The sequence below is a fragment of the Manacus vitellinus genome, unplaced genomic scaffold (assembly GCF_001715985.3).
Source record: "Manacus vitellinus isolate BGI_N305 unplaced genomic scaffold, ASM171598v3 scaffold_21_pilon, whole genome shotgun sequence".
NCBI classification, from domain to species: Eukaryota; Metazoa; Chordata; class Aves; order Passeriformes; family Pipridae; genus Manacus; species Manacus vitellinus.
The window spans coordinates 3,238,193-3,250,069 of NW_021939546.1; the positions used below are offsets into that span (position 1 = coordinate 3,238,193).

Here is an 11,877-nt window from a genome sequence, read left to right on the forward strand (position 1 = left end):
GAGGTCTGAGACCAGTGCACACAGGGATGCTTTGGAAGGTTTCTGTCGAATTTCCACCTCACATATTGGCTATCTCACAAGCCAATGGTCTTCGGTCTTCAGTATTTGTCGCCAGCACCTCTCCTTCCCTGAAGGAGAAACCAGCAGCACCCGTGTGTTCTGTGACATGCTGTTCGTGCTGACAAGCACCTCAACTGGACGTAGCAGCAAACTTACAAGGACAGAAGGGCACTGGCCTTTCCCCTTCCCATGCCCCAGCCACATGCTGAGGTGTTTCAAGTGCCCAGAAGGAGAATATCTGAGCTTGAAGTCAGCAAGACAAATACACAAGAGGCTCCAGTTCCTTTCTTCTGGTGCACCTGTGACTGGAAACAGCCCAACGGGTCTTTCAGAATCTACTCAGTGCCCCAATTACTCTTCCCTGAGGCTGCCACGGAGTATGTTCAGTTTTTGCAGTGGAATTAAAATGCCCCCAAAGACAGAAGCTCATGTAATAGAAACAGTGACGTCCCTCTCTGCATGGCCTGGGAGTTCGTGCACAAATAAACCACCTCCTTCAGTCAGGGTCTGGCTCTGCAGTGTAAGCTATCACTCAGTCAACAAGACAGCTTGGAAGGTTTACAAATTCAGCATTTTTCTAAAAAATACACGAGCATGGAGTGCCTTTACCAGTGGCACAACAAGGAATGCACACAGTGCTGCACTGTTTGTATATAACAGTTCCTGTAGTCAGTGGTTCTCAGCCCAGTCCAGCCCAGCCCTTGGGGTGACTTTGGCCGGGTGCTGGCTGCAGAGTGCAGGGGCTCTGTGAGGGGAAGGGGCCATCAGCACACAGAGCTGGCTAAAGGGGCAAGGAAAAATGGTACTGAGTGGCCAGTGGTTATGGGAATTGGAGTGCACACAGTAGGGCTGGAGCCCAAGACACAGCAAAGAGCAGGGAAACAGCAGCTGCTAGTGCAGCAGCCAGGAGGGATCTGGATGCACCCGGCTGAGGCTGGTACAGAGCAGTACCCAACTCATGCTTTTCTGTCCTAACCTCTGCCCCAGGTATACTCTGCAGGTGACTAACAGCTGGCCCTGTGCTGCCAGGAAGGGCCAGCCATGCTGGTGCATGCTGCTCTGCAGAGGTCCTGCAGGGAGTAACAACCTTTGGGGAAAACAACTCAGTTTTTAGAGTTTCTCTGCTCTGCAAAAACAAAGTTGGAAGTGAAATGCTGCCACAGAGAACATGGCCAAAGGCTGCAGCAAACCTGTTATTCTGGGATAACTGGCAGATGGAGTAGAAGTCTGTTAATTCAACAGTACAGTTAAAAAAACCCAACACATTCTAAGGCTTTGTTCTCTGTGCCCGGTAGCATTATACCTGCTCGCCATTCTGTTAATTACCTTTTTTCTGGTCAATGTCCATGGGAGTGTTACTACTGAGAGCACAACAGTATATAAACCTCTTACAAAGAGCATACAGCCAGTTTGCCATTTGCTTTCGAATGCCTTAGTCTATATCATGATTTCGGCAAACAGATCCAGACTGCTTTCAGTATCATCCTGGGGCTCCAGCTCTCCACTGGGATCGGCCTGTTCCCGAATGGTCTGTCTCTTTCTCCTGTGCACATACACAGAGCGGCTCTTCTCTGGCCCGTTGGGAGCCAAGGTGTCTGTAGGGACAGCAGTCTCCAGAGCCAACTCCAAGCCCTTGTAGAATCTAGAAAGAAAAAATTTTGTATTTACTATTTTGTAGGTTTGCTACAAAACTCCTCTGAGAAACTAATGCTTTTGGAATTTAATCAAGACGTGCAAGGAGAAGAAAAGTGGTTTTAGCTGATCCTGAAAAAAAACTCAAGGTCATGAACATTACATCATTACATGGTATAATCTTACAAACCTCTCAATCCTCCTTATGTTTTCTTCCATTTTCTGATTGGCTACCTGTACCAGAAATTCAATATATTCGTCAGAGACCATCAATCTCCCCTTGTGGCTCAATGGAACTTCTAAGCAGTGAGTGCTCCGGACAGCCTGAAAAAGCACACAGGACTTATCTGGAACAAAGTTTTTTTACTTTATGAAGGTTATTTAAATAATATAGGGAGTTCACTGCAGGAAAAAACCTGCTTATCCATAAAATTGGTTAGTTTGCTCTCACCTAAAGCAGAAAGCTATTTCTTTGCTACAGCATGCCCTGTGACAGCTGTTCAGCACAAGTTAGATCTCAGCTGGTAAAAAGCCAAGGTTAACATAATGATATGACTTTGTTACATCCCTTACAGTAGCAGAGTCCTTACCATAGTAATTTTTCCTCCTCTGCCAACCGTAATACCGGAGTTCCTGAATCCAGAATCAACAGCCACTGAATGCTGCAGAACAAATAAGTGCTTAAACAGGTCTTGTACACTTTCACAGCAAAAAATAATTATGAATGGGTTGCAATGCAACTTGCAATCTTGGTTTTGCAAAAAACTTACTCAAAACCATCTCCACAGACTGACAAAAAATAGTTAAATTAAAATGTCCTTAAGATCAAGCCCACAAACTGTGGGTGATTTTCAGAGACCCATGGTGCATCCTGATTGTCTGAATCCATCAGTGCAGATGGGACACAATGTCTCTCTGAGCACTGAGTTGCTTTATCCCAACGAGCTGGAAGCACACACAGTTGTGCCACATGTCTATAGCTGTGAGGGCAGCAGCACTGTACACTGAGTTCATCAGCTCTCCTGTGCTAATGAGGGAATGAGCCTGGCACGGCACACACTGCTCTTCGGTCATGCTGAAGAAGCAGAACACAAAGGTGCCACTCAATTCATTGCAAATGGAGACAAATGGCCTGGATGGTAGCAAAGCAATGCCTAAAATCCATCCCTTTCAGCCAGTGAGAGAATCTCAGGCTCCCTGGGAAATGTTTTATGGGCGGCCCTCTTCAGCTCAAAGGTGAGTCATTTTGCTTTCTATGCACAGCAAAATCTCCACCAAGTTTAAAGATCTGTTTTCCTCATCAGCTGATTTTACTATCTCAGTTGTTAAACACACAGCACATCTGGGACTATTCCTAAGTGTTACAGCTTAACCAGGAGCCAATCCTTTTACTTTTACAGGTAGGAATGTAACAGAGCAACAATGTCACATTGTGCTTGACGTGGTTTTACCAGCAGCTGTGCATCCTGCAGCTCCCGACACAGCACGTGAAGAACAAATGGTTCAAACTTGAATACAACGTCTCCAGTGGACTTCTCTAGTGCTGTCATCTGGAAAATACACCAAAACATTTATATTAACACTGCAAGTGTGTACTGTTATTGCAAAAAAAAAAAAAAAAAGGCAAAAAAGAAAAAGCTAGTCTGTGTATGAAACAAGCACCAAAAATGCAGCAAATGAGTCCCAAGCAGTCAGGTTTGATCAGCTGCTTTTAAGTTTTCATTGCTCACAATACACAGAAACTCCATGGATTTCCCTGATTCTGTTTGCTAAACTGATCAGGTTTGATAGAAATTCATGGCAAAACAGACATTAAAAACTGTGCTTCATCCTTCTTGTTTTCCCTTTGTACATCCAAACATCGACACCATCAGTCCAGCAAGGGACAATGACTGTTCTGCTGCAATTAGGTGATTGAGCAGGGATTTTTTTTTACTGTTCTTTAGAATCAAAGACATTTAGTTGCTGAAGTACATTCCTCAACATTCTGGGTTTCAGCAGACTAAATCCATGGCCTAACATACTCAACCACACTTTAATCCTTTCTCAAATACCAGTGTGTAGCCTAATATATGAGAGTTATAAAGACAAATTCAGAGGTTGAAATTAGAGGCATAAACCCACAAGACTAGAAAAAAAGAAGTAACTTTATAATCATAAAATTGAAGATATCCCCTTCAGACCCCTCAGTTCTGCCAGAAGACAGAGATGCTAGTGGCAGATTTTCCTGGATCTGTGGGTGTGCAGACAGCTCTCTGACATCCTGCACAGCTCACAAAGACAGTTTATCTGCTTTTCTCTGCTGTGCAGAGAAACCTCGAGGGCTGGGAATATTTTTTTCTATTCAGAAATGTCACTTTGAGACAGAAAAGCTTGAACTTAAAAACATTCTCTTCAAAACGGGTCTGAAGAATTTATTAAGCAACACCCCTAAAGAAAATTTAATTTTGAAAGAGGGGCAATTCATCTCAGCATTAGGAATAAAAACTCTTTCACGTGTTTTCCATGACACCACGAGCACTGCAAATGAATAAATACAAAAGCTGTATCCTACTCTGCTCTTACCACATCGCCTTTGGCACATGGGTCATGTGTTACCAGGAGCCAAGTGCAGTTCTTCTTCTGGATCCCGCCGCCGTCCGTGTCCTGATGGACAGAAACCAGGGAATGGGCTCTGCGGGTCGGTGATGTTTCATCCGGCTCTTCCGAGCCAGGAGCGTCGCTTTGCCCGCAGAGCCCATTCACAGGAACACTGCTCGGCTGGCTCTGCCCGGCACCGGCCGGGTTGTGGTGTCCCGGCCACTGATACTCAGCTGAGCACGGACAGGGAAGCACCGGCAACAGCGGGACCCGATCCGCGGACAGCCAGCCCCGCCCCCGTCATGCCGCCCCCCCCGAACCCTGCGGTAATCACCCGTATCCCACCTGCCAGCAGGAAACCGCCCGTCGACGAGGCTGTGGTGCAGAACGCCTCGTGCGCGTCAGGAGCCGCCCGAGCTCCGCGGCACGCCGCCAGCGCGCGCCTTGCGGCTAAGGTCGGCCGCGCGAGCCGCTGCCCTTGCGCCGCGCGAACTGCCTTCCATGGCGCGGGACGCGGCTGCGCGGGGACAAACTTCGCGCGGCGGCCGACTGCCGGGCGGCGCGGGATGGCCCCCCCGCCCCTCCGCCTGCCACGCCTTCGGCGCGCGTGCTGCGCGCCCCCGCAAGTGGGCGGGGGCGCGAGCTCCGGTGCTCCCCGGGGGACGGGACCGGGCGGCGGCGGCCGCCGCGCTGCCCCTTCGGCTCCTGCAGCCCGCGGCGGCCAACCGCCCCCGGCCCTCTAAGCGGCGACGGCCGTGGGGCGGCTCAAAGGGGCGGGGCCTGACCGCGAAGACAGGCCTCGGGGGGCGGCCTGGAGCGAAGCGCGCCAGGGGCGGGCCCGGCAGGGGGGCGTGCTGGGGCATGCCCGGAGCGGGAGGGGGCGTCCGCGAGCGCCGGGTCGGCCGGGCCCCGGCCAGCCGTCCTTTTCCGGCGGCTGTGCCCCGCGGGAGACGGACTCGTGCTGTGCTTCCCGTCCGCACCATGCCCGGCTCCCGGAAGCTGCTCTGAGCGGGAGACCCTGGGCACCTCGGGCCCCTCCCCTCCTCCCCCTCCCTCTGGATCGGTTCATTATCACGAGGCCGAGCCGCCCTTTGGCCCGTGGGCTGTGCCGTGTCCCGGGCGGTGTCCGCAGGGCACGTCCTGGGGACTCAGGCTCTCCCTGACCTGAGCACGAACCAGGGATATTACTGTCGTGTTTTTCCCCAGATCCTCTAGTCGCCATGGCAGCCACCAGCAGAGTGATGAGAGCGATCAGAGTGTTTGAATTTGGTGGCCCTGAAGTACTTAAACTCCAGTCGGATGTGTTAATTCCTGTTCCAAAAGAAAACCAGGTATATGTGTGCTCTGTGAAGGGAAATAAATAGCAGTAATGAATGGTAACAGGTGCCCGCAGGACAGAATGAGGGATGCAACCCAGAACTCTTCATCTGGAGTACATGGGGTTTGATCAGTGTGTTCGTACTCCCTGAGACATCATGCTTGACAAATGTGGGCTCTTTACTGTTCTGTGGGCTACATATTCCACACCAAGGGTTTCCTGAAAGTAGCTCCAGTTCGACACTGGGTTGTCGCAGAGGCTGTTTGAGAATTCAGTTAAAGTGCCATGATGCTGTGCTGTGAATTAAACGGCTAAATCTTTCTGCTTGCTGCTTAAGAAGCATCTTTTCTTGTAGGTGTTAATTAAAGTCCATGCCTGTGGGGTAAATCCTGTTGAGACATATATTCGTTCTGGGACTTACGCCAGGAAACCGGCTTTGCCCTACACCCCAGGCTCGGATGTGTCTGGGGTGATCGAGAGTGTTGGGGAACACGTGACTGCATTCAAGGTATTTACACACTGAGCTTTAATTCCCTATTGTTTATTGTATCCTCTTTGGGTGATTGCTGTGCTACTGTGCCTGGTTCTTTTGCTTATAATCATGTAATCTCTTCAAGGGGGGAATCCCCTTCATGGACTGGTAAAAGCACGCAGTGGGATCCCATTGGCAAGCCAGTCTGCAGGTGGGACTGTGAGGAATGCTGTGACCTCTGGGAGCTCAAAGGTCTCAGAAGAGGCAGCTGCTGTCTGTCTCCTTAAAGGAGTGACATCAGGTGTACAAAAGTTGGGTTTCTGCACTGCAGAAGTAGTTGAGATTGGATGCTTCCTGCTGGGGATAATAATTTCATGCAGAACTGAAAAATTTTCTGTGAAGTTTTTTGGGAAATGGAAATTGCTTACTTGTAAAACCCCATTAAGTATTTGTTGTTAAAACTGTTCAAATACTGCATTGCTCCAGTGTAGTAATTTTACTTGGATTTCTATGGAGGAAAGTCTTGTGACAGGAGAAGGCAAATATCAGTTTGCTAAAAGGTATCTATGACATTTGTATAGTTTCCAAATCTGTTCTCCTGTTCAAGTCACTAGATGGTTGATCCCAACCAAACATAATCGTAGTTAGAATTGTGCTGGAATTTCCTGATTTGGGATGAATGTAACAATTTTGGGAGACCTCGGTGATTTGGTTATCTAGAGAGAAGGATCATCTTTATTCATATTTTCTTATCAACAGTCTGCTGTATCTGCTATGTGTGTTTTTTGCTTCCTATGGCAGTCGTGATGCTCCTGGCTTGAATGAGAGAGAAGTGTCTTTGGGTATATTAAGAATATATGTTTTTCCACATTAAAATTAAATAATTTAGAAACATTTCTTTTATGTTCATGAAAGCTTTTGAGGTTTTGCATTTGAAATCTGTGGATGGAATTCCTGAGTGTTCAAGTTCATTAAGGTTCATATTAATGAGACTGTAGGTTTGTGTGTTACACTGCAGAGCAGGGTTATAATTATGACACTTTAAATTAAGTATATGGAATTATATGGTTTGTGTTGCATTGATGGTATGTATCAGCATTTATAAAAATTTCTATGACAAATATAACTGGTTATTTTTAATAGGAGAGCTGTTAGTAATAGCCTAAACCTCTGTGAATTGGTTCATAATGTTTGTTAAGGAAAAAGGAAGGGAAATGATTGATTTCTCTATATTCTCTCCCTCTGTTCTAGAAAGGGGACAGGGTTTTCACCCTTGAAACGGTTTCTGGAGGATATGCAGAGTATGCAGTTGCTGCAGCCAACAGAGTCTTTCCTTTGCCAGACAAGCTGGACTTCAGGCAGGGAGCAGCGCTCGGTGTCCCCTACTTCACTGCCTACCGGGCCCTCTTCCAGAAGTAAGGCACCAAATCCAAGTTTGTGCACTTTAATTTTTAATATTTAAAATACCCAAATTCATATTTTCATTGTCCTGTAAAATGGGGAAATTGATGAGTGGGAAATGTTCAAGACACTTGAATTCATTACGCTGATGGAATTGTCAGATGATTGTGACCTAGAAGCCTGTGACTGTCTTTTCCTGTTAAGTGTTTCTTCTTAAGAAAACAGACTTGGAAAGGCTTCATGTAATAAAACATATGGCTGCTTTTCAGTACTCACTGGTATTTTAGCCAAGGAAGAAAAGCAGGAATAGTTCTAATTTCCTAATAAAGCAGCCAGGTACTGTGGAGCAGAACCACCACTTTCCTGGGACAGAGGAAGGTTCCAGGCTGAGGCTCAGTACTGGGCTGTCACTGGCTGCTGGCTGCATGTTGCTTCATGTCATCAGTCACAGGGTTTATTTTGCCTCCTTGTTCTCCTTAAAAGGCTTATGATACCTGTTTAGCCATAAATTGGAGCATAGTTTGGAATATAAATTGGAACATAAATTGGAAATGCTGTGTGAACGATGAGGTTTGATCAGTGTCTGCATTGGTCAGAATCTGCACCCTGGTACTCAGTCAGTGTGTACTGCACTCACAACACCAATATGTCCTGTGTTCTTCACCCAGAGGCTGTGCCAAAGCTGGGGAAAGTGTGCTGGTGCATGGTGCCAGTGGCGGGGTAAGTGTTCCAAGGAGGCAGGTGATAGGGAATGCTGCTCTCTGTCCTTGCATCTGCTTGGGGTATGAGTTATGGTCACATTTAGATCAATAAAGGGATTAGCAGATTAGGTGTTTATTTCAGACACTCTGGGATACACTTGCTTAGAGCAAACTCTGTTATTCACAATAACTGTGAAACTGTACAAGTGCTGGTGTGAGGTCCCCAATCAGAGGGTCACACGCTGAACAGATGGAAGTTGATGTGGAAGCTTTGTAGTAGGTCTAACTCAGGCAAAACTGATAACAGAAAGCTGTAATTTTCCAATATGTACCAGTTGTTCTGAGTCCTCTGAGAAGGAATCAGCGGTGCAGGGCAACTGTGTGTTTCTGGGATGTTTCTACCTGTGAGCTGACAGCCAGCTGCACAGGGAGAGGCACTGGAATGGATAAAGCTGTGACTGAATACTATGTGAAATTGCACTTCTAATTTTCTTTAGTTTTACATGACAGGCTAATTTTAGATCTCTCTCACATAACATTCTAGTTTAATTTATGTCCCACACTGTACCCTTTCTTGCTCAGTTTCTGCTGATGCACCAAACAGCTGCTATGAACAGGCAAAGTTTCAAAGTTTCTTTAAATATTTGTTAGACAACAAAAAGGTAAATTCAGATCCTATTCTGAGATACTAGGATGGCATTCAGCATCATTGCCTCTTTATTTTCATGAACTAAATGTGGTGCTTCTGTTCTTACTGGAGTGCAAAGCTGGTAGAAGACAGAATTTGCTTTAGAAAGAGATAATTTAATTTGTTTGTGAAAGGTGCAGAAGTGGTTTTAATAAAATTTGTGCCTGCAGATTTTCTTTGCAATGTATAATGCTGGTATCAATAGCAGATGATTCTGTGAAGAGAAGAATTTCCCTGGCTTTGCATCAAAAATGTTTGGCCCAGCTTTGACAGATAGACAACATTCTACATTGATTTATATCAAATGCTGATAACTGTTAAAAAGGATCAAAACTTTACCATGCTTCTTTAAATCTTTGTCCTTTTTGAAAGACTATTTTTCTGTCTTTAAGATCCAAATTACTTATTATGGTTAAAACACATGTTACCAAACCAACTTTTTAAATAGGGAAGTTCCAATTGGCTGGTAGAATAATTAAAATTTAAAATGCTAAATGGGTAAAATAGTTTTCTTTTTTAGTTTTCTTTTTTTCTCTTTTGTTTTTTTCTCTCTCCTCAGGTGGGACTAGCAGCATGTCAGATTGCCAGAGCTTGTGGTTTGAAGGTTTTGGGTACAGCAGGAACTGAGGAGGGCATGAACGTGATCCTGAGAAACGGCGCTCACCAAGCCTTTAATCACAGAGACCCTAATTACATTGAGAGAATTAAGGTAGGCGTGATGTCAAGGCTAGAGGATGCAGGTACTAACAAACAAGCAGTTGTTTGCTGAAGATTTTAAAGGGGATTTATGTAGGAGCAATAGTGTACTGCCTTTTCAATTTCTACACAAGATAAAACTTTCCCAGGCTGGAAAAGCTGGGAGCTTTCCTCACAGGCAGTGTCATTTAGAACTAACATTCAGCAAATTCCAGTGTGGGAGCACACCATAGTCAGCACAGCAAAATGTGCTACAGTTCAGCTCATTAGCTGTCAGCTGTAGAACAGAGGCTGTATTGAAAATTTAAACAATAGCCTGTAAAATGGATGTTTCCTGTAGTGTATGAAATAAACAGTCGTACCTGAGCACTAAAATAACATCCTGTGTCTTGTACAGGAGTGCACAGGGCCGGGGGGAGTGGATATCATCATAGAAATGCTCTCCAATGTCAACCTGGATGCCGACTTGCAGCTGCTGGCCCATGCAGGGAGGGTGATGGTGAGTGTGTCCCTGCCCAGAGGATGATGGTGAGTGTTTGTGTCCCTGAGCAGGGAGGTCATGGTGGGTGTTGGAGTCACTGCCTTAGTCTGTGCATTCTGCATCACAATTGTACAGCTCTTATTTTGGACTTGTTTGGGCAGGTTGTGGGCTGCAGAGGACACATTGAGATAAACCCAAGAGACACTATGAGCAAGGAGTCAAGCATAATTGGAGTGAGTCTGTTTCTTGCAACTGAGGTGAGAAACATTTCTGTTTTAAAGTATGCTTTGTTGGCTTGTTCCAGCACTCCTCTATTTCAAGTTAAAATCCTTTGTAGGGATGAAAGCATAATTTCACTTTAACTAACTTGTTCGTTCATTTCTTTATGTTTTGATTCAATCTCAGAACATAGTAAAATATTTTTGGGTTGTGGAATTTGGTTTAACGCTTGAATAAATTGTCAATGCAATTCTAAAATGCAAAGACCTTGTTGTGAATGCTGTGTTTGTTACATGCAGGAGGAGAGGCATGAATGTGCCACGGCACTCCTTGATGGCATAGAAGCTGGCTGGCTGAAACCCACTGTGGGCTCGGAATATCCCCTGGAGAAAGTAGCCAAGGCTCATGAAGACATTATTTGTAGCAGTGGTGCCCGAGGGAAGATGGTGCTCCTTCTATAAAGGAGAACCTTTTTCCATTTATTTTGTAGCTGCTTTAACTGCACCTTTGCTTACATGGTTCATTGAATGTATGTTATAAGCATACTTTTGATCAGGTTTGACAGTAGAAAATGCTCACTTACATGAATTAATTAACAAGCTGATTCTTTTTGTAATGAGCAGAGTTTCATTTACTGTAAAGTAATTTTGGTAGCTTTTTTGACTGATGTGTAAATAATAAATTTTCCCTGCTGGCATGGCATGGTGCTGCAAGGGAAGGCAGAGTTTGGTATCATGTTCTGTGTGAAGGCAGAGTTAGGCCACTCTAAGTAGTGCAGAATGAAACTGCTTTTTACAGATACACAAAATTAAATAACTTGCTGTGTGTGTTAATTAGAACTGTAAATTCTTTTAACCACAAAATTGGTCTTAAATTTTGTCACACAATTTACTTGAAATAAAAGCTTTTACTGACAAAATAGTTCATTTTCCAGCTCAAAAGATGGGTAGAATCTCTCAAACATGAACTGTTTGGAGCAGAGGTACTTTCACTTGGCTGTGCCTGCCTCAGGGTCTGAGGTGACAGTGTCCTGGCTCATCCACAGGGACTGTCACTCTGCAGATCCATATTGGTATTCCTCTCTGGAACTGATGATAGTTATTCCTGGATGGTAAATGGCTGGTTGTGAGGATTTCAGTTCTTGCTGTGACCTTTATTAAAGTCTCCTGGGTCCCTGGCTGCATGGAGAGCAGGGCTGCATGGCTCTTGTGGCATGGAGACTTCCTGTGAAATTCCTGAGCCTCATTCTCTGGAGTGGGCAGACTGTGCCATTACACTGAGTCATTGTCTCTTGTTCTCACAAACCTTAAATCCATTGCCTGGGTGCAGTGGGATCCTTCCTCCCTCCAGGCTGCCCCAGGGGAACAGAGTTAGTTTCCTTGTTTGTTGCACTTCCCCAAGGAGTAGGGAGCTGCCTTTCTATGTGAAGGTTTAAGAGTGATTCACCTGGTGTAAGTGATGTGAGTAGGTAGTTTCTCAGCTGCTTATCCAGGTGAAAGGTGCTGACTGTTCCTGTTCCTGTTCACTGGGGCAGAATGCAGCCTGAGCAGTGATGGTGTGTTGGGAACCTGCTTGATAATGTTGTTAGAGAAAATAAAACATCTTTTAATATCGAAATACTAAATAGAG

The 11,877-nt window shown here is 45.5% G+C and overlaps 2 protein-coding genes across 2 annotated transcripts; one reads left to right on the top strand and one right to left on the bottom strand.

The window, feature by feature from the left end:
• Nucleotides 1-1,233: 1,233 nt before the first annotated feature.
• TYW3 (tRNA-yW synthesizing protein 3 homolog) lies at nucleotides 1,234-4,554 on the bottom strand (the record flags this gene model as incomplete). Its single annotated transcript, XM_029959733.1, has 5 exons — nucleotides 1,234-1,702; nucleotides 1,883-2,016; nucleotides 2,283-2,354; nucleotides 3,144-3,242; nucleotides 4,258-4,554. Coding segments are annotated over 5 exons (807 nt in total), but the record flags the coding sequence as incomplete, so codon positions are not given.
• An 857-nt stretch (nucleotides 4,555-5,411) lies between these two features.
• CRYZ (crystallin zeta) lies at nucleotides 5,412-11,877 on the top strand. The gene is made up of 8 exons (XM_008921926.3): nucleotides 5,412-5,603; nucleotides 5,946-6,098; nucleotides 7,314-7,477; nucleotides 8,132-8,183; nucleotides 9,412-9,561; nucleotides 9,946-10,047; nucleotides 10,191-10,286; nucleotides 10,548-11,877. The coding sequence occupies exons 1-8, from the start codon at nucleotides 5,493-5,495 to the stop codon at nucleotides 10,707-10,709; spliced, it is 990 nt and encodes a 329-aa protein (XP_008920174.3). The 5' UTR covers nucleotides 5,412-5,492; the 3' UTR covers nucleotides 10,710-11,877.

What these genes read in the sequence shown, in the direction of transcription:
- CRYZ (XM_008921926.3), top strand. Translation starts at nt 5,493, where the DNA reads ATGGCAGCCACCAGCAGAGTGATGAGAGCGATCAGAGTGTTTGAATTT. An exon ending in AACACGTGACTGCATTCAAG is followed by an intron (nt 6,099 to 7,313) that starts GTATTTACACAC and finishes CCTCTGTTCTAG; the next exon opens with AAAGGGGACAGGGTTTTCAC. An exon ending in GTCTGTTTCTTGCAACTGAG is followed by an intron (nt 10,287 to 10,547) that starts GTGAGAAACATT and finishes TGTTACATGCAG; the next exon opens with GAGGAGAGGCATGAATGTGC.